The 27,922-nt window shown below is 38.3% G+C and overlaps 1 protein-coding gene across 1 annotated transcript in view; it reads left to right on the forward strand.

The window, feature by feature from the left end:
- Positions 1-23,982, forward strand: part of LOC142358718 (eukaryotic translation initiation factor 5-like) — a 32,495-nt gene extending 8,513 nt beyond the window's left edge. Inside the window, exons 2-7 of the mRNA XM_075410250.1 lie at positions 509-1,008; positions 1,229-1,563; positions 1,938-2,201; positions 10,973-11,332; positions 11,698-11,841; positions 22,770-23,982. Of these exons, the coding sequence (XP_075266365.1) occupies positions 849-1,008; positions 1,229-1,563; positions 1,938-2,201; positions 10,973-11,332; positions 11,698-11,841; positions 22,770-22,910 (1,404 nt within the window). The 5' untranslated portion in view covers positions 509-848 and the 3' untranslated portion in view covers positions 22,911-23,982. The remainder of the gene's footprint in view (positions 1-508; positions 1,009-1,228; positions 1,564-1,937; positions 2,202-10,972; positions 11,333-11,697; positions 11,842-22,769) is intronic.
- The last annotated feature ends 3,940 nt before the right edge of the window (positions 23,983-27,922 follow it).

The raw sequence follows: 27,922 nt of genomic DNA on the forward strand, positions 1-27,922 counted from the left end.
TAAAAGTGGGCAATTGTTGTTTTTGTCTGTATGAGTTCATAGTATCAATTTGCGTTATATTATTACGCCAATTGGCTTCCTTCATTTGCTTGTCAATTAAAATGAGAATTTTCATTGTATTTCAGAACTAGTTTTGTGTCCACTCCTCACTATCTTTGTTATTTGTTGGTAGTGTTTTGTGTTTTTGGGACTGTTTTAACTGGCGGAATTGTATATACTGAGGTTGTTTTGGCGCATACGGCTCTTTACTACTACTTTTTCAAATAAATAATAGAATAGCACGCGTTTTTCAATTTTTGTGCTCATTGAACTGCATCATATTGCTCTGTAGATTTAAGTTAAGTGCGGTTGTTTGGAGAAAAAGTAGCTGCCCAAATCAAATTGGTTAATTGCTCTTGAAAATGGTTAAGAGCTTGCTTGAAAGTTTGAGAGATTGGTTTAAAACGTTGAGAGCTTTGAGTATTGGCATGCAGATGTTGTACCTAAATATAATTTTTTGTGTGTTTAGGGAATTCTGATATTGAACTTGTTCATTGGCCTGTCCGAGAACGTCACAAGCGTAAATTCAAAAAGTTTCGCTCTATCACGCCACCTGAAGGCACTAAGCAGTCTATGTCGATTACCAAAACAGAACCTGGGGTAAACATAATCGAAGATCTGGGAAAAAACATACAACACTTGCCTTCCGAGCTAACAGCTTCCATTTGCCTTGCTTGCAGTCAATGTTTCTCATTTGAAGAAGAGCTGCAGATCCAAAATACGTTAGGAGACAGTGGATTTGGTTTATTAGAAACTAGAAGGAACATCAGCAGTAGCAGCAGACGTCAATCATCATCAAATCAGCTAAGATGTCTGGAATGGTCAATGTCAACTCGGAGGTCACAGACTCCTTCTATCGATACAAAATGCCTCGCATCATAGCAAAGGTGGAGGGAAAAGGGAATGGGATCAAAACAGTTATTGTGAATATGGTAGACATTGCTAAAGCCCTTACACGACCGCCAGCCTGTAAGTCACCTCAACGAACACTAGCTATGTTAATGAAAAACGTTTTATTGCAAATAAATTGTAAGTTGTTTTACTTACAGCTGATCGCTTAAATGAAAGCTAAAAAGAAAAAACTAATTAAAGTGGAAGTCACAACTATTGATAAATGCGAGTGTAAGAAAGAACCAGGGTGAAAATGGGTAGCTGTTTCTGTTCTTTAATAAGATTGTTTTTTCTTCAGATCCGTGCAAATATTTTGGATGCGAACTGGGTGCTCAAACTCAAATTGACAATAAGAACGAGCGCTATATTGTGAATGGGTCTCACGATGGAGCTAAGCTGCAGGAGTTGCTGGACGGGTTCATCAAGAAGTTCGTGCTGTGCCCGGAGTGTGACAACCCGGAGACGAATCTGATTCCGAACCAGAAGAAGAAGATAATCCAGCAGAGGTGTATGGCGTGTGGGTATGTAAACTCTACGGTTGACATGACGCACAAGGTGTGCACATACATTCTCAACCATCCGCCAGATACAAGCGAATCAGTGGCCAGTAACTATGAAAAGGAAAAGAAAAAGGTTAGCCGAAATTTGGACGCATGAAATTTAATTTTTATATCTGCGCCTGGAAGCAAGGATTTGTAAAGTTGCCTGGTGCTAACAAAGTTTTAGCATAATTAATTGATATGCCGTAATTTAAGCATGTTCAGGTCAAATAAAAACTGCGGCTTTTCTTATCCGATAGATAAGCCTCAATTTCTCAAGTGAAGGTTATGTTGCCTATATCAGATTATTCAAAGAATTTTTGTTGCATATAAAATATAGTTGATCATTTAGTCAGCTTAAGATTTTAGTAATCCAGTCTTTGTAGGTTCTACTGATTTTGATTGTTATATCAATGCCAAATCAGCCGAATTATTTTAGTACCCACTCATTTTGTCAGTATTTTTCAGCAAAATGTAGCCAATGAGGACGAGGAAGGGGGCATGCAGTTACCTGATGATGAATTTGGAGAGGGGGTTGTGTTGACTAACGGGAGTGGAGCGCATGGGGTTGAAGATGACAAGGAGTTTGACGACTGGTCCGAGGACACTAGTGCTGACGCTGTTGCCAGACGTCAACAGGATCTCAGCTCTGGAGTTATGGGTCTCACTATAACTGTGGAACTCGAGAAGACGCCACATGAGCGCCAAGAATTGTTCTACAATTTTATGGAGGTACTAATTATTAAGTTTTAAACCACTGACCTTTATATGATGTTTTCAGTTTCCTGTTTGTTGTGGGCTTTTTTGTTCAATAAATAGAGATGCGCTGGTCGACTAAAACTGAAATTTGAACTGTTCGTTTAATTTTTGACCTCTATACGATTGGTAGTGCCTTACAGGAGGTACGTGATAGCATGGGGAATACTTTTTCGATCTTCACTTATACGCGGATTTCGTCGTTTCTCGGTTTATTCTTATAATAGTTGAAATAGTAATTTTGGTTTCAGTTTGGGTATTGGTAACTACTTTTGTTTTGAAGGATGGAATCTAATTTTTCGCATTTCATCTGCGCTTTATCATTTTTACTTTTCATGAGTTTTTAAAGATGTTCTTTCTTCCTTTGTCGGCGCTTAGGGCTAAGGGTATTAAGGTTTTGTTATGTCAATGACTTAAACGTTCTTAAAATATATCATCGAATTTTTGACTGGCTGTTGCGTGATTTTTTGTTTTGTTACTTTGATGCCTACTGAGATTCCGAAAGGTTGTCTTCTTGCAGCAATCTATTGAGACAAGTTTTTTTAATTGCTCTCAAACGAAGTTTGTGGCAATTATATTAGTCCTGTCGGTCTTTTAATGCGATTTGTCGCCTGACCGATTTTTCGTCTGACGCTTTTGACTTTTCGCCCTCAAAAACGGGATAAACAGGTAGTGCCCAGCGGGCATTAAGTGATCTGAGAGCCTTTCAGCTCTGTTTTAGTTCAAACTGTTTTGGAGACTTATACTTAAGGTTTGAAGGGCGGTTCTAAGAGGTTGAAGACACCCCCGCTGTTGACCCCCCCACTATTGCCCCCACAGCGCGGTTGCTCCCCACCCCAGTGTTGCCCACACCACATCACTTTTGCGCCCCATCAACCCTCGGTACCCCCTCCCCCTCGCTCCCCCTCGTATCTAGCTACTGACGAACAACGGCTCGCTAGAAAAGAATGCAAATTTTGCATTTTTTTCAAGCTTTTTCGAAAGTTTTCGCCTTTTTTTTCAGCCCTAGTATGAAGGAACCTCATCTAAGTTTTAATAATAGGTCACTGCATCGTTTCTAGTGTTAATGGAATGGTTTCAACATTTTAACATCACGAATTTTAATTTTTTTTTGACAAAACGTGCATTTTTTCAAATTTTTTGACATTTTTCCTTATTCAAGTCTTTCCACACCCAGGGGTCAGACAACATCCTAGGGGTTTCATAATAAGTTACTGACAATTTTTTTATTCCCAGGAATAGTTTTTCAGTTTTTTAATGTCAAATTTTAGCAAGTTTTTGATAAAACTTAATTTTCAAGTTTTAATTTTTTTTTCTCGTTTAGGTTTTTTTTGCCGCAAGAGCCAAGGAACCTCCTCTAAGATTTGGAAATATGTTACTGTATAATGTCTAGATGTAATGGAGTGTCCTGCAAGATTTTAACATCACGAATTGTAGCATTTTTTTGACAGTTTTTGCCATTCTTTCAATTTTTTGACATTTATAGTCATTATTCAGGTATTTTGAGCCTCAAGGGTCACAACACCTCCGTCAGGCTTTGATAATAAGTTACTGGAAAACTTTTGTTGGCCATGGATTGATTTTTTTTTTAATATCCCAAATTTTAACAATTTTTTAACATAAATTGCAATTTTAGTTTTTTCTAATTTTTTGTCATTTTTTTTAGGTTTCTCTAGCCTGAAGAGCCAAGGAACTTCCTCTTAGGTTTGATAATATGCTACTGCATAGTTAATAGATGTTATGGATTTTTTTCAAGACTTAACTGTTACTAATTTAAGCAATTTTTAAAAATATTTGCAATTTTTTTATGTTTGATTTTTTTTCGACACCAGGGTAACTGGGACCTCCAAGTTTTGATAAGCTGCTGCATAGTTTCTAGAGATAATGGGTTGGTGATCAATTATTTTATGACTACACTCTCGAAGACGGGTTATTTGACAAAACGTTCTAGACCCAAAAATGGTTTTGAACTTTTTTTACTGCAAAGTCGAAAACTTTAATTTTGCCTTTTTCAGTTTTTCTATATGATTAATTTACTAAGAAGGCTGGAAAACTAGAAGTTGAAGAGTTGAATTCCACCATGGAAAATTTTCCTTTCTCTTTCTCTCTCTGTTGGTTAGGGTTCTTTCCTTCTCTTTCTTGTTCACGTTTTATCTCTCTCGCTGTGTTGATGCCGCACTTAAGCTACTGCTATGTGACCTAATGTCATCATCTCTGATCCTCATTAACAGTGAGTTATAGTCGATATTTTTTAATCATAAGTGTCTTAACAGGCACATTTTAGGAAATTATTGTTAATTGCTTTCGAAAGCAATTTGTAGCAAATATATTAATCCTGTTTGTCTCTTATGGAATTTTTCGCTGGGCCGATTTTTCGTCTGACCCATTTGACTTTCGTCTTCAGAAACAAAATAAAGAGTTAGCTGCCAGTCTGCATTATGTTAACTTAGAGCTGTTTAGCCCACTAGTCTTCAAGTATGCAATTAACAAAAACTTTTTTTTAGACTTACTGTGTCAAGGCGGTTCTTAGAAATTGATCCCACACCCCACCCCATCCACCGCCCCTACATCAGTCCCCCAATCCACTTTTGCACTTCCCCCGCGTTGCACCCCCGCTGCGCTCACCTTACGCCCCTTCAACTAATCTTAAGCTAGCCTCACTAAACAGTGGCTAGCAACTGACGAAGCCAACCGCTCGCCGGTCTTTTAAGTGAGAGCAATTCGTCCGGCGTTAGTCGGTTATGTTTTATAAAGGTTTTATGACAAAAATGCTTTAAATGACATGGTGTCATATCGTTCTAAAGCTGTTGTGTTCTCTTATGATGTATTGTCCTACTTGTTAAAAGATTTTGAAACACTGCTTTTGGTTTTAATGAATTTGACTTCGCATTTTTGTGAACTTTTGGTGTTACCTTCATTTTTAATTGCTCTCACAGGTCTTTTTTCATGCGATTTATCGTCTAGCCCTTTTGAGTTTTCGTCCTCAAAACGGGATGAACAGTCAGCGTTCGGGGGCGTTAAGTTCTCTAAGAGCGTTTCGGCTGACTAGACTAGGTATGCCTCCCCCACACCGCGCTCACCCCACGCCCCTTAAATTAAGCTAAAGCTAGCCTCCTTAAACCGTAGCTAGCTACTGATTAAGCCAACTGCTCGCCAATTGTTTCAGAGCCATTCACACGAAGTTAGTCTTTTATTTTTAATAGCCACACAGCGATAGCTGGGGTTATTATTGGCCTTCTCTTGGTTTTTTTTATTTCGTCGGAAAGATTTTTGTTACGACCATATGACGTCACAACCACTTTTTTCCATTCGTTCATGCAATTTCAACTGAAACGCGTGCGTGACGTCATTTTTTTGCTCTTAGTGTAGCGAGCGAGTTTTTTTGTTCATTCGCGTTATTAAGTTTTTGGTCTGGTCACACGTGACTTACCTCACTCCCGAAAATGACTTCCTCACTTTCAAACTGACTTTTGTTTACTTTAATTCAAAGAAATAAAGTCAAATGGGTGTGTGTCACTCTAAATGAAGGTCATTTAAGGGCAGCTGATAGAGGCAGCTATAACTTGAACAGATTTTTAATCAAAATATAACATCTCAGCCTTCAATGAAAACACTGTTTTGGTCTGTCTCTTTTTGAGACTGCAGATCTACAAAGCTATTGCGGCTATTTTCTGGCAATCTGCCAGTTATGTTTTGTTGTTTTTTACTTTGCTTTTTACCGTGTGTAATGAGAATGTTAATTGAATATTAAAACATTTATTGTGAACGTGTGCGCGCGCGTGTTTTATATATATATATATATATATATATATATATATATATATATATTTGTTTAATAGCCGCCCTCAGCTTCCTAGTCGGCTATTATAGTGCTCCTTTTTTAATTCGTCATACTAAAATTTTTTCGCTTAGTTCACAGCTTGTTCAACATTTCGCGTGAAATCTTTTTGACTTCTCTAGGCTAAATAGTTTCACTCTTCTCTCATTCTGATAAAAAGTGCTTTTAAACAGTAGTTGCTCAACAAGGCAATTCATAATGATCAGATTCAATCTAAAAAACGGAATCAGAAATGGAAACGGAATAAATCCATAGAGCCCAATTTTAGATGCCCGTTACTCGAGCTTTGTTCTTTACTACCATCTCTGATGCTTATTGGTATTGATACTGGCCCCTGTGTTGTGTCACCACGAAATAAGAGTATGTTCAGCTCCAAAATGACAGCAAAATAGTTCGCACCTTAGAATTTTTTGTGTACAAAGATCATTTTTTTCTTTAGTTTTTTTTTCTCTTCATTCCCTCCTAATTTTAATTATGGGTGTCAATGGCGGCTATTTTCCGGCAATCTGCCTGGTATGTTCTTCAATGCAAACTTTTTTGTCAATAGAAACCGAATGAACTAGAAACGCCTGATATTAAGCTCATGAGCAGCGGTCACAGAGCTTTACTAAGCCTACCAGTGTTTTCGTGCTCTTGCTTAAGATTTTATGAATAGCCGCATTCATCATTCATCCTGCTATTTTAGTGGACTTTTTAATTGCCTCAAAGCAATAGCTGGGGCTATTATTGGCCTTCTCTTAGTTTTTAAAACGCAATGCATTTGGATTGCATTGGTGTGCTGTCGTTTTTAAAAGTCTGTTGACATTTTTGGCTTTTTCAGAACAATGAGGAGTCAAATTAGTGTGGTGATTTTTAATATGGAGTGAGAAATTGGTATTTGAACGAGTTTTCAGTTTTTCGGACGGAAATTTTTGTGCGTGTGCGTCAATTTGACTTCCGTTTTCTGCCTACTTGCATTTGATTGAGTTCGTCAATGGGCAGCTATAGATTTTTATGACTTTGACACTATTTTTAATAAAATATTACTAAACAATTGAGTTTTGCCCCTTTTTTAAAGAGTACTTGTGTCCTTTTGCTTAGTATCGTTCATGACAAGTCTTGTGTGTCGATAATTAGACATTATTGAAACTAATTAATTGTGTGAGTCAATAGCTAGTGGTTTTCATGACTGACGCTATTTGTTCTGAAAAATGTTCAGTGTATTTTGAGCTTTTTGTTTATTTTTTGAACTTTTTAATGATTTAATAGCAGTTGGGACAGGTTGCATATGTTCCTTATAGAGAATAAATTGATAGATTTATTTTTTTAGTTTGAAATTATTGAATTCTTTGACTTTGACACTAATTGTTTTCAAGAAATAATGATGTTTTTTAAAGTTTTGCATGTTTATTTTGTCACTACTTTTTTGTATTGTCTCTTAATTGCATTTATGACAGGTCTCATATTTTTCTTTGGATGCTTAATCCAATCGTGTTAATTGTTTCATTGCTTTCCATTAAATTATGCGCTGTTCGTTTTCAAAAAAAAACATTTTTTTTTACTTTTGCGTGTATGTGTTGTACTTTATGCTGTCTCATCACTTAATCTCAGTAGTGATAGAGCTGTGGTTGCTAATAAAAATTTCTTTAATTGATTTATTGCGATTTTCATTGCGTAGCTAATGCTTTCCATGACTTTTTTTATACTATTGTCTTTCAAAAAGTATAATTCAGTTCTTTAATTTTTGAAAATTGTTGTCTTTTTTGTGGTCTTTGTTTTTAGGTTCTTGTATGATAGGTTTCTTTAGTCTTTAAAAGTGCATCTAATTAGCTACTTGAGTTCATAGAAACCGAATCTTTTATATTTACCCTTTTATAAATGAAAGTTGATTTTTTGGTCTCGCAGCTTCTCGTTGTTTTTCTTTTGGTCTTGGCGCTCTCTAAAAAGTACTACTCTTATTGTTCTTGTTGGGCGTGACTTTGCTCAATTTGTTGGCCTCGTTTTTAGATAACCTTTTCAGTGAGTGAGATACTGTTTGTTTTCGAATTGTAAGTTAATTTGTGTATCTAGCTTTCATTTGTAGATCTATTGTCCCTTTTTCAGTCATTAGAGCTGCTAAAAGATATTTTATGGCTTTTAAATTTTTATGTTATGTAGTGGTTAAGCGTTTTTGGAGAGCGGTTATGTTTATTAATAGCTGCAAAGCGATAGCTGGGGCTGTTATTGGACTTCTCCTGGTTTTTTTGTTCCTTCGCGATTTTTGTTACGACCATTTGACGTCACAACCTTTTTGTTCATTCGCTCATGCAATGTCATCTGAAGTGCCTGTGGGACGTCATTTTTTGCTCTTAGTGAAATGTTTTTTGTTCATTTGCGTGATAAATTTTTGGTCACACTTGACTTACCTCACTCACAAAAATGATTTCATCATCACTTGGAAATTGACTTTTATTTACCTTTAATTCAAAGAGATAAGGTCAAATGGGTGTGTGTCTCTCTAAATTAACGTTTTTAGAGAGCAGGTAATAGAGGCAGCAAAAACTTCTACAGATTTTTAATCAAAATATAACATATCATCCTTCAATGAAAAAACGAATTTTTTGGTCTGTCTTTTTTTTGAGACTTCATATCTACAAAACTATTGCCGTTATTTTCTGGCAATCTGCCGGCTATGTTTTGTTGTTTTTTACTCTGCTTTGTACCGTGTGTAATGAGAAGGTTAATTGAATATTAAAACATATATTGTCAACGTGTGTGTGAGTGTGTGTGTGCGTGTGTTGGTGCGCGTGAGTGTGTGTGTGTGTGTGTGTGTGCGTGTGTGTGTGTGAGTGTGTGCGTGTGTGTGTTTGTGTGCGTGCGTGTGTGTGTGCGTGTGTGTGTTTGTGTGCGTGCGTGTGTGTGTGTGCGTGTGTGTGTGTGTGCGTGTGTGTGTGTGTGCCTGTGTGTGTGTGTGTGCGTGCCTGTGTGTGTGTTTGTGTGTGAGGGTGTGGGTGTGATTGTGTGTGTGTGTGTGCGTGTGTGTGTATGTGCGTTTGTGTGTGTATTGTGTGTGTGCGCGCGTGTGTGTTTGTGTGTGGGTGTGTTTGTGTGTGTGTGTGTGTGTGTGTGTGTGTGTGTGTGTGTGTGTGTGTAAGTGTGTAAGTGTGTGCGTGTGTGTGTTTGCGTGCGTGTGTGTGCTTGCGTGTGTGTGTGTGTAAGTGTGTGTGTTTGCGTGTGTGTGTGTTTTTGTTTATTAGCCGCCGTAAGCTTTTATTTACTTTAGTTCAAAGAGATAAGGTCAAATGGGTGTGTGTCACTCTAAATGATGGTTATTAGAGAGCATAGTGTTCTTTTTCACTTAATTTGTGAAACTATTTTCCTCTGTGGCTCGTATTGTTCCGCTGGTCTACTAGTTAGATAAAGAATGTTTACTTCGCCGATCAAAATTTTGTTTCGCTAGGCCTGAGTTCAGCTTGTTTAACTTTGCCGTGAAATATTTTTCACTTCTCAAGGCTAGTTTTACTCTTTTCTCATTCTGCTCAAAGTGCTTTTAAGCAGCAGTTGCTCAGCAAATGTATCTAGATTTAGCAGAGTCAGTATCGAAAAACGAAATCAAAACTAGAATCGGGAAAACCGATAAAGCACAATTTTAGATGACCGCTACATGAACTTTGTTCTTAGTTACCCTTGTATCTTCTCACTAAGAAACAGGAGAATGTTCAACTACAAAAATACATCAAATTAGTTTGCACTTTAAAAATGTTTTTACAAATTTTTTGTTCTATTCTTTCAACAGAAAGTGGTCATGGGGATCAACGGCGGCTATTTTCCGGCATTCTTCCGGGTATGTTTTATATGAGTTTTTTTGGTCCTTTTTAATGGGACTTGCGGATTGGCCAAGTTTTCATTTGAACGCTTGAATTTGTCGTCCTCGAAAACGCGATAAAAATGTAAAGACCGGAGGGCATTAAGTGGCTGAGCAGGTCTCTTAGAGCCTCACGCCTTAGTAGTCTCTAAGAATGTGATTTATGGAAACTTGAAGAGAAAAATAATAGTGTGAGTTTGATAATCTTCAGAAATTGACCCCCTCCCTCAAAAAGTTATGCTTGACCTTTTTCCTTTTACTTATTCTCGAACATTCTGTGCTCTGAAATGATATTTTCACATCTGACTTTAGTTTTGAGTGATCTACTTTGCTCTCTTCCCTAATAAAGTTTGTTGCTAGCATGAAAATGATTGTAAGCAATGACGTACCGAAGAGGTAGGTATAGCTGAGTGGTTTAAGATGCTATTCTGCCATTCGGAGTTCAGGGGTTCAAAACACTCTTTGATCGGGTTTTTCGAAAACCATATAAGATTTCTGAGCTAAATATCTTCTGAATTAATCTGCTCCAACTGTCGTTCGAGAGAAATTCATCAAACGTTTGTCGGTTTGTGTTATAATTTTTTATGCGCAATATTTTTATGTCACTGATTTAAAATCTTTAACTTTTTTAAAACTTTTTTCTGATTTTGGATTTTGAAATTTTTGGTCAGTTTCGTTTTAGACAATTTACCGAATGCCAATTTTTGTTTATTGTTGAATTTACCAAAACTACTATTTAGTAAAATTACATCTAAGGGCCATGGTCATGCCTCAGCGGCCCGTGGGACTTGATATGAAAGTCACAACCGAGCATGGAATTAAATTTTCCGTTTAAGTATGTTAAAACATCCTTGTAATGGCGACCCCTTCTTTGTAATGGAATTATTGAACGAAAAGATTAATGTGTATTTGCCCAATGGCAGTGTAAATTGGTTAAAATGGCAGCATGGGTATAATTGAATTGAGTATAATCGCATTGGGTAAAATGGAATTGGGTAAATTTTTATGTAACCAATTAGAACTGAATAGAGAAAGACTTTTCAAGAACAATTAAGGATACTTAGCAAACAAGGAAAAATATTTTAGGAGAAAAAGCGAGAGGGCAATCTTGAAGAACTTTCTGTGGCGAAGGAGGTGTATGAGAAGGCGACTCAGTTGGACATAACTGATATAGCTCCTCTGATTATGGTGGGAGTGATTTTCACAGAGAATGTTGTGAAGGAGATTGTGCTTTATAAGAGTCTCTTCCTCCGGTTCCTGCACGTGAAAGACGCCAAGAATGGCGCACGCCCCAATGAAAGAGCCCAGAAACAGCTACTTGGTGGTATTGAGAAGTTGATAGAGGCAAACAAAGCCAAGCTTATCAACAAGGTGCAGAATATTCTGTACGTGGCCTATGAAAACGGTCTCATCTCGGAGGAAGTTGTGATTGAATGGAGCAAAAAGGTAAGCAGAGAAGTTTGTGATCCATCAAAGATGCCATTCGAGGTAACGGATCTATTGTTCTACCATACGTGCTTCCGATGTCAAAGCTATTTGTATAGTGGCAAATTGTATGTGACGTATTATTATCCTTCCCTCTAATCTAGACATGGTATTATGCGATCAAGCTAATACAAATTTGACTTCTGTATAACTTCAGCTGACTATGCGCTAAAGTTGCACATAGTCTGAACTGATCAGAATCAGGATACTTATCATTATTGTACGTCAGTAATTAACGTTGACTATGTTACATGGCAACACTTCATCTTAAGGTGGAGGTTCTCCTTTTCAGGCTTATCGGTTAATTGGTGAATTTTTGTTTTCAGGCAACGAAGAAGTTTGTGTCGCGTGAGCTGTCAAAGGAGATCAGAGGGAAGGCTGCTGAGTTCATCGAGTGGCTGCAGAATGCAGAGGAAGATTCGGATGAGGAGGAAGAGGATGAGGAAGATGATGCAGATGGTGTGGTTGAGGTGTGTGTCAATTTTGTACACCAGTTGATTTGTTCAGCAATCGAAAACATTTGTTTGGTGATGTCGTCTGAGTGTTCTTAAGTGAATTTTTTAGTTGATATAGTGGACAGAAAGGAAAATAGATGAAATCATTATCAACTGCAATTGCGATAGCTGAACTTGACTGAGCTTGAGCTATTATCAGTTTTTCTAAAATACCTGCTCTACATAATAATTTAGAGAATTAATATATGTCAAATTAATTTATGTCTTCAGAATTAATTTATGTCAAAGCTTCGCAAGTCTTTGTTTTCAGAATTAATTTATGTCAAAGCTTCGCAAGTCTTTGTTTAAGTTTTAACTGCCATGGGATCAAAATCATTAGAATTTCGATTGATTATAAGGCGCCGCCAGCCTCTCAACGGCTATTATTTAGGCGCTCTCCTTTTTTTACGACTCGAAGAGGAGTTTTGGTGGCGCGTCTTTTTTTGATCGGTAATTTTTATGCGGTGGTCCACCTTCAGTTAATATTGAATGTGTGGTGCTGTGGCCGGAAGTCAGAGAATCAAGCTAATCAGCTTGCTTCACTGACGCCAGTGTTGGTGGTGTTTCAAAAAACCCTGGAGTTATATTTCCTTTGGTACGATATGGCTGGGCTACCCATTGCCCACTGTTGCTCCTTTCGTGCTTCACAAATCTTCTTTTGCTACCGTGAAAAGGTGATCCATTTCCTAACCATTTAATTACATCCCTATAATCAACATTATGACTTGGTGTTTCAAAGTTAGTTTTTTGAGAACGTGCCTCCTGGTACACTCCGCTCCCATTTTTGGGCACCAAAAATCAGAAGGTTGTTGAAGTCTGCTTGAAGTCGCTCTTGTCGCCTTGTCGTGTTCTCTTTTGCTCAGTTGTTGCTTTTAATGTAGCCGAATTGGATGTTCTTGCTTCAGCTGCTGTTGATTCCATTGGAAATGTTGTATGGAGTTGTTTCCTCAATAAGACGCTGATGTTGAAGCTATGGACTCGTCCATATCTAGATTGTCTGCTGTTGAATAATGTTTTGATTGCTGTCTGAATAATTCTGCTGCTTCTGCTGAAGTAATTTTTGATGGTGTTTGTTTTTTTCGTGAAATTTCTGTTAATTTCTTCCGTCTTTGTCTATAGATTGTTGCCGTGTACTCGTTGTCAACGTGCTGCTTGTAGTGTTATATGAAAATTGTATGCTTGACAGTTAAATTGCGTTTCTGCTGATTTCGTTTGATTGTGTACGGTTGTAGTTGTTCTGAATCGACTTTTATTTTGGCTGATTTGCGAATGTCAAATGCTGCATGTCTGGAAATATTGTTGTTGCTGGGCTGCTCCTTGAAAGCTGCTGGCTGACCAACTAGTACTCCCCGTGTTCCCTAAACCTTCCAATACCTTGTACCTATTGCCTACCATTTAAGGCTGTTTAATGTCATTTACCCATACAAAATACTGTTATCTTATCGGTTCAACTCTCTGCTGTAGTGCAATAAACTGATTAATTGTGCATTTGAATTCCAAGCCCTACCTAATGTCTATCCACATTTTGTCTTCTTTTTAAAACTACTTATCTTAATTTTCCCATTTGAATGTATTTTTTAATGTACGATAAGCTTTGCTAATTTGAGTAGCCTTGTGCGTTACTTGAAATCCTGAATTGTACCTGAATAATACCTAAAGTTCCTCTAATTGCAAACTCACTGAATTCAACATTGAAATATTCATCTTTCAACTTACCCTAAATCGAAAACTGTTATCAAGTTTGTTTCAGATTTTTTTAAATTATTGTTCCCTATTTACTATTGATAACCCCTATGTTGATTTGTCGTTGATCAAACTTCGTTTAATAGCTGGTTTAACAAAGTCCCCTCTTGAAGTTTTAACCAGGCAAGACCTTACCACATTATCCTTACCTTTATTTACCTTTGGTACCCTACAAACCGGTCAAATACCCCTTGGTGTGTTGTTTTCTAGTATCATTACCATGTCCCCTACTTCTATCCCGTCTACTTCTGAATGCCATTGTCGACGTTGTCTGAGGGTTGATAGATACTCCTTTAAAAGACGTTTCCAAAACTCGTTCATGAAACTGTTGACATTGTTCCATAGTTTTCCTGTTCCTCTGTGGGGGCTGCTAATTGGAGTATCGGGTGGGAGTCCTGTTGTCATTCCTGTCAAAAATGCCCTTGTCAGGCTTTCGACATCGCGTATGCCACTGCTGACTGATGCTCTTCAGTAGAGCTTCGACTTGGCAAATAAGGGTTGAGTAACTGTCTTCCTGGAGTTTCCTAGATCCGGCGATAATGAAGAATCGGTTGCTCATCCCAATGAGGCTTTCCCATGGTCCACCAAAATGTGGCGCTCCCGGTGGAATGAATTTCCATGCAATAGTTTTCGACTCTGCTTGTTTCGGTATCTCTGTAGTTGTGAAGCTGCTTTTCTTGAAAGTATGTGATGTACTGGTGATATATAAAGCGTTGTCACTGTGAATTCTTTCCGGTAGTCATCGTCGATTGAAGAATCGTTGGAATGTTATTATGATTGGTTCCTTTTGCAAGTTCCTGGTCACTTCGATATGAATGGCTCGTATCGTCAGACAGGTGAACAAGCAACAGTAAGCTCTCATGGCTGTGTAGACCTGGCTAAAGATTTCAACGGGCCCAAAAAAGTTGCTTTGTCTGCATTCATGTTTTAGATCTTCTTTTTTGGTTTGCATTGAAGGACCCAATTGTTCAACTGAATGATGTGTGTTTGCTGTTCAGTTCCAACATGACCATTGATTTTGTGTTGCCACTCTAGAAAAAGACGAATAGTCCTGTTCCTACCGTCTAAGATAATTGGCTTCTTCGTTGCTGTTCAGTCTGGTGCGTTGGCTAGTCTGCTGTTTGAAGGAATGCTACCATCTTCGTCCATTGAAGGTGTCAACTGAAGCAATCTACTCCTTTTTTGAATTGGCTTGTTGTTTGTTAGTTGCTTAACATCCTCATCGAACGATTTTTGCTGAGATCGACGGAAAAGAAAACTCTGCATCTATGATCTGTTGGTCACGTCTTCTCGTTCTGATTCGTAGTTTTTTATTTTGATTATGATGGCTCTGGGTTTCAACCACTGGCTAAACCTGTTGGCATCAATTAGGTCCTTATCAATTGGCTGTCGTCGTGTTCCTGAGACTTCTGTTCTACGCTGTTGAAGGAAACGTTTTCATGTTAGTGTTTGTCTGTTGTCTACTTGTCGCTAGAAGATAGAAATTGTGGTCACTGTAACCAGAGGTTTTTCTGTCATCTCTGTTACTGTAACTCCCCTCGTTACTTGATCTGCTGGGTTGTTTTTGGTGTTGACGTAGTTCCACTGATTAGTGCTTGTGAGATCCCTTATTTCGGCAATTCGGTTTGCGATGTGCATCTTGTTTCAATTTGAAGTTCTTTTTCCAACTGAGAACGGTCGCGCTGTCACTCCATAGCAAATTGAAATCTCTTTCGTCCTCGATTGTTCTCTTCAATCTTGCTGCATAAAGTGCTGCTTGCAGTTCTAGTCTGGGAATTGTTGGTTTTTTTTCCAGAAAACGAGTTTTTGTTTCTTGGTTCCTGGTTGTCTTGATGTATGCTACTGCTGCTGTAGCCTCCAATAATGTGTCGCAGAATACATGAAGTTCCATTGTGTCCCCAAGTGCTCTCCCGCCTAGCAACCTGTTTATCCCTAATGTACCTAACAGTTCCGTTTCCTGTACCCAATCCTTGATGAACTTTCCATTGTCTCCACTGATGGCTTTGTCCCATTCGCGTCCGTGTTTCCACAATTCTTGAAGTAGAATCTTGGCTCGGATGAGGAAAGGAGATTTGATTCCCAGAGGATCGTAGCAAATTTGACACAAAAAGCAGAAACTTGAGCTGTGTCCATGTTGTCCTGTCCAGGTTATTTCTGTCTTTCGCTCTGAACATTATTTTGTCTTCGTCTAAGCTCCAGTGAATTACTCTTTGATGAAAACTTTCACTGAAGAGCTCTTCGACTGGTTTGCATAGATCATCTCGGATCTGCTCACAAAACTCGCGGCTGTTGCTGCATCATTTTGTGAGACTGAATTTTTTTGTTGATTGTATCCTTGACATCCTGGGCTGTAGTGAAAGCTGTGCTGGCGTCGCTGAAAGATGCAACCATTTCATCTGTGTAGAATGCCCGCTGAGTGATCTCCAGAGAATTTGGGTGATCTTAATGTCTTTGGCTGTCTGTTGCAAAACAAAATTTGCGCAAGCTGGTGAGTCCCTGGCTCCGAAGATATGTAGGTATTCGTACACCTCTATTTCTGGGCTGTTGTGTTGTGTCCACATGAATCGCCGATAACGTCGGTCTTGTTGTCTTACTCCAATTTGCATAAACATCGCTTCGATGTCTCCCTGGATGGCAATGGCTCCCTGGATGGCAATGGCTCCCTGGATGGCAATGGCTCCCTGTCGGAATGGTAGCAAAATTCCAAGCATGTTCCCGAGGTGATCAGGTCCAGCTAAGAGTTTGTCATTGAGGCTTATTCCGCTTTGTGGTGCTTTGGGATTGCAGATTCTCCGTATCTTGTCGTGTTTGTTTGGGTTTACATGACCATAGTATGTACCATCCTGTATCTTTCTGTTGATGGAAAGGAACTTTTGCAATGTAGCCTTTTTCCTGGTCTGCTTGAATGCCCTCTTTGTATTTCTTGTACTGCTGAGGTTTCTTCTTTAGTGTGTTGACGAGATGGTGAGTCAAGGCTGGTGACCGGTTTTCTGGTAAACTGCTGTTGTCTTTCCAGAGAAGTCCCGTTTCTTAACGTCCATCTGTTTGTCTTACGCGTTTTGTATGAAGTATTTTGTTGGCTAACAAAAACTCGGGATCTTTCGTTTTGCTTTTGGGTTGCAACGATATTCTCTGCTTTCCACCAATGAGAAACTTCTTCGTTAGCGTCATTGTCTTGTTCGAGGCAATTGATGCAACACAAAGCATTATGATGCATTGAATGTTTTGTTTTGCTGTCATCCAATACTGTATGATGTCCAGAAATAGTCCAAGTTTGAAAATACTTGCGCTTGGTGCTGACGATGGTCCTTGTTCCACTCTGATTGGTGAAATCAGGCTAACGTTGTGTCCAATAATTACTGTGACTTGCAGGTCATCCAGAGTTGGCATGTTGACATATCTAAGATGGTCATACTTCCTGGCAATGTCTCCCAGGTGCTCCATCAACTTTGGCAAATTGATGTTTTCCACAACATAAATCTATTTGAGGTTGTAGAGTTCGGCGTCTTCCATGTTTGAACTTTCTGTTGACGTTGTGTAACGAGGTTTTTTAGCAGGTTTTTGTGTTTTTTCCGTTGGCTCCCTCCAAGACAAGTTGACGTGTTTCTTTCTGAAGGCATAGTTCATCAGCTGTCTCCGAGAGAAGTATGGTCAAGCTGCTTCCTGGGTCGATGAACGCGTATGTCCGAACTTCATTCTCCTGGTTATGTAAAATAACTGGCATGACAGAGAAGATGTGTTGTTTTTTGTCGCCGCTGTTGTGTCTTTGTTGTGGTTGTATCTTTGCTGTTGATGACTGCAAATGAGTTGCCGTTTCCACCCGTGTGAACAAATGAGGTTAGTGTTGTTCCGTATCTGCTGTTGGCAGCGTGTAGCATAGTGTTGTGTTGCTGTCCGCATCCTTGCTCGCTGCAATTAGAGTTTGAAGGACAGTTGTTCGGTCAATGGTTCGATCCCAAACAGTTTCTTCAAAGGTTCTACTGATAAATCGTTTCAAGTCTTTCATTTCTTTTCTGTGCTTTAATCGTTGACCAATAGAATAATTGATGGTTACCATCGTTGAAGACATAGGGCAGAGGCTGGTTGTTGCTATTACTTCTTGTTGCTTGAAACATTTGTTGTGCTCCGCTGATTGTATTGGTTCTTTTTGCTGCTGAAGTGGTTTGTTCTGTGTAGTTTGTTATTGCTGCTGTTGTTCCCTGTTCGGATGGGTTGGTTATGGATGAAACTGTCGGGTTTCAGTTGAGTTGAAATTTCGTTGATGTGTGTCACTGGCTGTGTTGAGGCTAGTGCCGGTTCGTCCTTAATGCGTTGAGCATTCATGTGCTTCGGGTGTTTCTTTAATCAATTGGTTGATGCCGTCGTAAAATAAACTGATTCCATTTGAATTCTTCGCTATACGGCAGTTTGTCAGTTGCATGCTTTAAGGTTGTTGTGCTGCTGAGATCGGCTTCGAAATTGAGTGCCTGAAATGTCTTGTCATGGTGTTTATGAAAGTGTAGAAATTTACAATTGTCCAAGGTAGAGATGTCGTTAGAGGCCGGTAGTTGATGAGTTTCTCCAAGTCGCTGACGATGCCGTTTGGGTTCCCAAAACGCTGTTCCAACTCGTTTATTGCATCTTTGTTTAGGTATCCGTTGCAGGCAAATCCTTCAATTGCTCTTTTTGCTTTTCCAATCACAAGTCCCTGCAGATAGGCGATCTTTTGTCCATCATTGAGTTTAGTGTCTCCAATCATGCGGCTGAAACGGCTGTACCAATCTGACCATTTGCTTGGGTCACCGTTGAACTTCTGAAGATCCATCTTTTGAAGGGCTTCAACATAAGGCTTGTAGGATGGAACTGGCTGTGAAATTGTATTTGACAATTGCTGTGGTTGTACTGTTGGCTGATTGAATGTTTGTGTGCCCTCATTCCAGTTACTCTGTTCTGCTGGTCGTTTAGGCTGCGTGAGTAAGCTAGTCTATCATACCAAAAGCTGTTGAGGTTGTCACGTTGTCAAGATGTTAGAGTTGCTGGTTTCCGGTTGTTCGTTTTGTAAGTTTCTGCTAATGGATGTTTGCTGTTATCCAATTTCTCGGTTGATGTTGTTGTTGGTTGTTGAGTTAACTGCTGTCGAATTGGCTGTTACTGTTGTCTCGTTATTGTCTTGTGTGTTGAAGTTTGTTGTGGCGTTTTCTTGCGAAGGGGGATTCGGAGTTTTAATTTTAATTTTGTCGATGTTCCACGTGTCAGTGATTTTGCCGATGTACTCATGTTGATCTTCTTTAAGCTGTGAAATCAACTTGTAACTTGTTTTCTCGAACTATGACGATGTTTCCGCTGCCTTTTCGTGAACATTCTTTGCTGCACTTATGTTCCCACTGTCCATAAATTGGCTCATGGTTTGCAGTTTCTTCGCAATTTTCTCCCCCATCACCCTGATTTTTGCTTTTAAAACGGGTGGTTGCTTGGTTCTGTTTGCATTGCTGTCAGGTGGCTTGTATTCTGCTTTGTTTTTTGTGTTGTTGAATTGCCTTGAGGTTGCGCGTTTCAACCTGGTTAGGGGGTTACCAGAAAAAACTGTGCGGTGTTCCGACTTCAGTTAATATTGAATGTGTGGTGTGTTGGTGGTGCTGTGGCTGGACGTCAGAGAATCAATCTTATCAGCTTGCGTCACTGACGCCAGTGTTAGTGGTGTTTCAAAGAACTCTGACTTTTATTTCCTTTGGCACGATAGGCGTTTCCGACCATTTGCCCACTGTTGCTCCTTGACAACAGTTGAAACTTTCACGAGATTTGCTTCACAGCTCTTCATTTGCTACGGTAAAAAGTCGTCCATTTCCTAACCATTGAATTACATTTCTATAATCAACATTATGACTTGGTGTTTCAAATTTACAGTTTTTTTTAGCACGTTCGTCTTGGTACAGTTTTGTTGCAGTGTATTTGAAACAGGAAGTGAACTTCATGAAAACAAAGTGTTTTGCCAATTTGCTAAAGAGTAGAGAAGAGAGAGTGGTTTTCTGTTCATGTCGCCTTTTCCAGAGTGAGCGAGAAAGGTAGGCGAAAAAATTTTCACAAGCGAGCCAAATTTTTAATTGTGTGGCTTTTTAAAAGCAGTTTTTCAAGATTTTTTTTTTCAGTCAAAGGTGTTCCTCTCAATTTTTTAAACTGGTGCGTTTTCAAGCATTTTGGACCTTATAAAGCGAATTTTAAACTTTTGGTGCAATTGAAATTCTAATTTTCATCTACCTTAACCAGTTCCATGGTTTTGAGCCTTTTTTTAGCAGTTTTTCCGTTCTTTAATTTTTTATAGCACTGGGGCTATTTGCTGGTTTAAGTTTGTTATTCTAGCAGTTATGTTTGTCTGTCATTTTGATTGGTATTGTATTTGAGTTGTTTTTGTGAATGAATATTGAGTAAATTTTTCTAAGTTTACGCCGATTTTGTTTTGCTTATTTTGCTTATTTTTGCCTATTTTTTGCCTATTTCCTTATTTTTTGTTTATCGGTGCAGTTTTTTTGTGATGATTTCTTAATTAAGAGCTATTCTATAGGTGCTGCTACTGCGAAGCGACATTGGAATGCTAATCATTGCACTTAAATGAAATAAATGATATAAGTTTTTATTTTTCAGGTTTTTTTTGCCTTTTCTAATTGTTGCTTAATAGTTCTTTGACAAGTATTGAGTGAGCGACTGATCCACTTGAACGACAGACAAGGCACTTGTCGCTGAAATGAGTTAGACAATTTTTTCGATTTGTTTGTTCTGCAATTTTTAATTCTTTTTTTGTACATAACTCAATGGCTGAAAGAATTTAAAATTCATTTAATTGAAGCAGCAAGTGAGGCAAGTCAGAAGTCAAATGTGAGAATCGTGACTTGTTTGAAAAAGCAAATAAAAAACAGGAATCTCGGAAGCGACTGGATGGCGAAAATAGAAAAATTTGATAAAAGCAAATGACTGAACATAAAATTTTCAGCTTGAAGTCCTTTGGCATTTAGAGCCCTAAAAAATTTTAAATAATCGAAAAATGTCACCACTATTAGAGCGAGGAACCTTGTGTTCAGGAAACGAAAATCCTCGCTATGGCGAAGCAGTTCTTAAACAGAACATTTTACGTTATCATCTAGTGACTTGCAATGAAATACGGTGGAGGCCTAATTACTATTTTCAGCGAAAATTCAAATCGAAGGAACGAGATAGAAATAACTTTTCCAGAACTAAACTTCGTTTTAATGAATGCTTAATTAAATCCAAACGTTTACACGGGATAACTAAGGCAATTAAATTCAAGTCTGAAAAATCGATCCTGGGAAATTGACAATTTTGACGGAAGAATTGTATGCTTGCAATCATGATCTAAGGAACACCAAGTTCTCTTAGAAGTGAAGATGACAATAAAGCAGTTCGTTAAGCTAAAGAAAGTGTTCGATAGAGCTCTCCCTTTTGATACACCAATCGATTTGGACGTTCAGGACTTCACACATTACGATGAGAGAACATCTTCCTTCTCAAGCATAGATTATTTACAAATCATTGCTATCACTGTGATATTAAAATAGAAATAATTTTTTAGATCACATGCTCTTTAAGCTAGGAAACAAAATCGAAGAAGAACGCGGTCAAAGCTTCTGGAAGATGATTGACACTGTTTTAGTAGAAAACAAAAACTATATGAGGGCAGAACTATACATTTTAATCTTGTCTCTTTGATACAAGAAAATTATCAAGAGTCGATATGTCTAATACAATGTTTTTCAAGCACCATCAATAATCAAAACCAGAGTATTAGGCTCAAAACTGAAGTACAGCTTTACCGAAGAACAAGTATTCAGAGAGAAACTTAGGCAATATAACGCAGATCAAACACCTTTACATTGATATAACGAGTAGTATCTCTGATTAATGAGCAGAACAACCAACGACTGAATTTCCAACACCTTAAAAATATTGATGCAATCATGTGAACTTGGATCTGCCAGAGATCTCAAAATTGGTCAGAAACTAAAAACAAGACCAATAATATTACTTCATTGATAGTTGGCGAAAGTTTGAAAACAATCAGGATGAGATCATTAAAATATTTGAAATCCTTTTCTCAAAGCTGTATAAAAATAAGAAAAAAGCATTTTTTGAAAGCTTGCTTATATCGAACAAATGAAAACGGGAAACGAAATGACCTTGGACGAAGTAAAAAAAAATCTATTGACAAACGAAGTGAAGATCAGGTGGTATTACCTCTGACTTTTACGAAATATTTAAGCTATTTTTTTGCTATTCAACCATAACTCAAGCTCTATTGACAGCTCACCCCATATTAAAGGTTGCATCCAAACAAATACCGTTGTTTATGCTGACGGCATTACATGCCTGGCTCATGAATCATCATTTAGGGTGCTTTCCGATACTCTGAAAGATTTCTGATCTAACTCAACTGGAAATATCAAAAAGAGGAAACTACTATCAACGATTACTCCTTTTTATAAGACCGCGCGACCAACAAAAATTTTTGTTGTAACGTTTCACGCAGAGAAATCACAAACACAAATAGCGATCTATAGTCTTTTTTTTCGCAAGCTAAATCATTGAAAGTCAAAAAAGCAACTTATCGAAACTTTTACTGCAAAAGCAATGTTTGATCAACCTGCCTTTGTAATGTTTAAGTATTGATAGATAGCAACTGTAAATATCGAGTTTTTTCGTTTTTCATTTGCTCACATAAAAAATTGACGTAGAATTTTTTTTGAAGGATCTTCCAATGAAGGCATTTGACTGCATGAGGTCATTTCTTCCTATCTAGCGAAAGGTTTTAAGCCATTTGCTTGATAAATTTGGATCATACACGTCTTACCTCGCTCAAAATGACTTCGCTCTTTAAAAATCAAGCTCAAGGTTAAAGAAGCTACTATATAATGAATGTCGACGATGAAAAGTCTTTAGTCGAATGAAATTGAACAAGCCATAACAATTTATCGTTAAAAGTTCTTTTACTTTTTTAAAGCGGCGTCAATATTTTTTTTATAAAACTCATTTCTGTTTCTGTATTCTACGGCACGCAAGTTTACTTTGCAGCTGTTCGCGTAATCTGCTGTCTCTGTTGTAAGTTGACAAATAAACCCAATCTATGGACGCATTTCATTTCTCAAATATAGTGAACTCTTATTTCTCTGTTTAAGTTCTCGACTTCTACTACTACTCGTACAGTTCCTGCTCCTGCTGGAGCTAATGGTACGGTTGGGGCATCTGCAGGTGGTGGGGATGGTGTCCAGAACTCCGGAGGAGATGAAGATGACGATATTAACATCGATGACATCTGAGTGCATTCAACCTCCCTGCTCCTCCTAGCATTATGGGCCTTGAACAGCAACCAAAACTACATTTTATGACGCAGTCTCTCGTGTCAATTAAGAAGAGCATTGACTCTAGTCTTTGTGAAGTGAACCGATAGAGTTCTTTTTCTTTCTAACACAGTTTAGTTTTGAAACAGAGAACTTACTATGCATATTTCCAGTCAAAGTCTAACCCTAATGCATGCTTTTCTCTTCCTAGTCCCCTAACATTGTTCCTTCTCCTTTCAGACTCATAACTTGTGATCATTTACCCACTATCCTCCCTTGTTTCACTCGATCACGTGCTTAGCTCAGATTTCTTCCACCTGTTTTTCTTAAGTTTGAGGTATTAATTGCTTTCGTTTTATTTTAAATTCTGAGGAAAAACAGGCTCTTAAAGGAAGCACTTTTATCCTTATAGATAAGCCTTATCTTTGAGAGAGCTTTGAACTTGAGTTTTATGGCAAATTGATTTATTTTTAAAGCTCAAAATGATATTTAGCTCTTCCATTTCTGTACATAATCGATATTTCATATTTGAGGTGTTGGTTGCGCTGTTAATGTCAAGAGTCGAAACCATAATTGATCTTTACGATAGTTCAACATCATTACCATCGCCTTTATTGCATTATTCTAACCACCCAAAAATAAGCTTATTTTGACCATAATAATGACGTCACTCAATCAGCATTATGAAAACAAATGGTAGTTGATAAAGTGGTTAAATGCTGTGATTGCGGTTCATGTTAAATCTAACTAAGCTCTCTCTCAATCTTTCTCGCGCACTATTATGATGCTTAAACATATGAAAATAGTCAATGTGGTTATAGCTAACATTCGGTCCACCGAGATATATGCGTACAATTATTGGTGTTTGAATAATGCTTCATTGAATAACTTGATTCTCATTTTTCAATTCCCTCAATGTGTGCTCTGAATGAGCTGAGTGGTATTATACACACACACACACGCTATGATGAAAATGGTGCGATGTTTTCACATGCAAATATAATGAAGATACATGTTAATCTCTTTCAAAAATTCAGCCTTCTGGTCTGCGCTTCAGTTTTTCCTATTCATATCATAAGTGAACGCGATGTCGCAAAACCTCATCTAAACGTGTCCGCTCCCTTTGAAATTCTCATAAAATTTTAGAGGTTGAATTATGCTTGGAGCAATTTGATTTGAGTCTTAAAACGCTTAAAAAACTCGATTAAGTCAGGTAAATTGGCTTCGTAAACGTGTTAAGACACAAGTTGTTTCAAAACAAATAGATGTGAATACAATGCAGCTCAGTAAATCATCATCAAGACGGCTCGAGAACGTGCGTCTACGCTTATTGCGTTCTCTGGCTTCTCATCGAGAAATATTTGCCCTATGAAGACAAGTCCAACCGTCAAATGATCAACAAAATAAAACTCAAATGTTGTCTATACGTTATTCGTTAAGTATTTGAACATAATCAAGCCGGGCTACGTCTGCTTGCTTCCAGAATGATATAGGCCTCAAGTACAGGAAACAATTTGTAAAAAAATTCAAACTAATGTAAACTCTTAACAGGGTTTGACTTGTTTAACTTGGTTAACATGATGGTGGTTATCAATACAACAAATCAACAGTTTATGAATCACATTTCATCGGTCTTTCATTTTTCCACATGGAAAATGTTTATTTCTTTGCTTCCTACTTTGTTCAGGTAAGAATAAAAATGGTAGAATTCCTCATGAATAAGGCTACCGTTTGCTGCAAGTGTTTCAACGGTTCATCACAAAAGGAGCAACCTGGACTCTTCTAATTCTGGACTCGTAAATAAATCTGGTCAAATTGAGCAAGCCAAAATCATTGAGGCAGGCACCTTAATTGTAACTCGACAATGATTGCGACAATATTGTAGGATATTGATAGTGCCACCGAAAAATAACTTTTATATGGTGCATATATGAACAATCTCTTGAGAGTTTTTCAGGATCAACGACAGACCCCCAAAGTTTCTACAGCGAGCGGTACATAAGAAATGCCTTGTTCGTCGCAGTAAGCGTTATGATCATTGAACTTTCGCTCCTCAGCTAATCCGAGCGTCACTCCTGCCTACTCTGCCGCAATAAATTTTTTTGTTAACTGCAGCGGTGAATTCACGGTAACGTGAAAAGCAGTCAGCTTGCCGGCTGTCTAAGATCGAATGAAAATGTCACCTGCTCTTAATTTGCTTTCAGGATTCAAGTTCTCTTCCACTGGTGAAAAATTTGACGCGAAAAATGCAGCAAGGCGACCGCTGATCCAATGAAGTAATGCGATCCCTTCTCCTTGACAGTTGAAAGTGACAGCATGCTCGCCGTTCAGATCTATTTTTTCGGTTTTGCAATGTGGGCATTTTCGTGGATTATCATAGACGGGAATGCCCAGAAGGTATTTTAAATTTACTCGATGTTCATTTGGTTGAAAGTTTGCCTAGCGGCTGTAGGTGGTGCCGAAAGTCATGCTCTTGCTTTTGGAAACGACAGTGACAAAATACGGGCGTTTTTTATGGGTTTACCTGACTAACAGTTCCGTGAATTATTTGCATCTTGGGCTTCTTGAATTTCACTTGGTGTTTAATTTGTAAAGCCCAGATTCAAGATGCTTGAAATTAGATAGAGATGAACATTTAATCTAGCAATTTGTTTTTAGATGATGTCTCAGTGTCTTTTGATGCCAATCAATTCAAAAACTTTTAAGTTTTATTTGCTTTTAAAAGAAGTTCGCAATTATTATAGTCTAGCGGCTTTTCGTCTGAGGCTTTTAATAGCTTTAAAGCTGTACCTTGAGTGGAGCTTTATTGCTGTACTCTTGGGTTTTACGACTTGAAGGCTTTGGTTTTCTAACATTGTCATGTTATAGAAGGTTGACTTCTGTTTTCGAACTTTATTGGACTTTAGCAGTTGCTTATGTCGTCATAAATAGAAGTTAGGAACTGCTGTTAACATTCAAGGTGAAAAGGCCATTATGAGAATTTTTCTCCCCATAACAGTCTTCTCCCTATTCAAACAACAGACAACACCCCTGTATTTTGCTTGCTTGATTTGTTTTTTGAATGACTTAAATTGCTCTCATTCAAAAATTGTTTTTGTTTATTGATTGTAAGATAAGTGGTGCTAAGGGGTTGCTAGCCTAGTGGGTGCAGCTACCCTTTGGCCGACTCCTCAGGCATATAGTCATCAGACCTTAAGAGCAACTTGTTCAAACCATGAAGACCAGAGCATCGGTGCAAAGACCGTCTGCGGTCTAGCTCTTTGAGTTGAGTCCCGTGAGGATCAAGTCTCCTTAAACCATCTTTCGGGACAAAGCAGAGCATGTGTTATCTGGACCAGCCATTCTTTTCTTTTGAGCTCTGCTTTCACATATACAACACTACTCTGTGGTGTTATTTCTGTGACTATCACTACATCTATCTTGTCGGGACATTGCACAGTATTTCCTACTAGAAGATTTTCGTTTCAGATACGAATTATGCGCAGGGATCACACACAGTTCTTATCCACTATTCATCAACTTTTCGTCATACAGTGTAGCAGTAATCCCAAGCTCCCTCACATCCCAACCTTACTAACTCTGCGTTCGTTGCTTACTAGCGGGGCGGTTCTGGCCGATTACAGTTCGCAAAAGACTTTAATTGGTGTCTAGCCAAATCACTGCTAAATGGTCAAACTTCATCTACTAGTCTCGATTTTTTTCATTACTTTGTTGAGTTTAGAGTCACTAAGACCATCTTTCGCTCATTGGAGATATTTCCAATAGGTAGAAGTTGGCAGTAAATGACCACGAGAGCCACTTTTATTCAGTGTCCCTTCGGCAACTCCACTTTTGCTCCCTTCTTCAAGAACACTGTTCAATGCTCTGCCTCAACTTCTTCATCTCAGGGTCATGCCTGCGCTGATGAGTATGGTACCCGCAAGGAACATTTTTTGACATTAAGTCTCTAAGTAGTCGTGATTTGTGAGATCGATCGAGGACTTTTGCCGCTTAGCTAAACTGAAGTCTACCCAGGATGGCACACGTCTAGGTTACGGCGATAGTAAAGACCCCTCCGGCATTTACTCCATCCCAATGCCGGAAGTGCTAGCCTAATGGGTAATGCTTTCAACTATAATGTATTTTTTGGAGATATCATCAGTATAAAAGGATGACAATTGGTTGTTCTGTCGATTGTTTGTCCTGCCGCTACCAATCTGTATTAAAAAAGTAAATGAAAATGTTCAGTTTGATTCACTTTTGGCTGTAAAATTTTGTCTTTGTGGAGAGAGGGATCTAAAGTAAGCGAAATACTGTTTCAATAATAGCATTTTCTATGAAGTGAAAAGACAAAAAATGAAGCACAGAAACGCAATACTGACATTCAAATATCCTTAAGCAAATCTATTGTAGCACTCGTGATGGGAGTTCTCCTCCCAAAGGAGCTAACTTGCTTTGCGCGTTGAAAAGTTACAAAAATTTAAACCACTGGCGCTCCAGCGACGCCTATAGGAACTCTAAATTCCTCAGCATCGTCGGATGCTTTTGCAGCATTTCAAGAGGTACCGCCATTTGTTGCACAAAAAACGGCTATATCAACTACTGGAGAACAATTTCAACCTCAGCTCATGCACCTTCAGGATTCTGCCGTACCCGTCAATCCATTCATCAGATGATAATAGAATTTATAGTGCCGGGTGCCCAGGTTCTGAATTCAACGCGTGGGGTGTGGATGATGCGGTGAGTTCATCAAAAAACTGGTCACATTTTTTTTTGATGAACTCATTTTTTTATGAGAGTTTGATGAGAGTTGCATTTTTGACGACTCGGCAAATGAAGAGGTCAAACAACCTCATCGGTAATTATCGGAAGAAGGGGTCTTTATAATATTAATCCTCATTACAGCAAAAAATGGTCACATTCCGACATGGTCACAACAAATATGGAAGGTTTTTCACCGAAATGACAAAATCGTCTGAATGACAAATGATCCAACCCATTAACGGCATAGC

This window comes from Convolutriloba macropyga, chromosome 2 (assembly GCF_964194025.1).
Source record: "Convolutriloba macropyga chromosome 2, txConMacr16.3, whole genome shotgun sequence".
In the NCBI taxonomy this organism is placed as follows: domain Eukaryota; kingdom Metazoa; phylum Xenacoelomorpha; order Acoela; family Convolutidae; genus Convolutriloba; species Convolutriloba macropyga.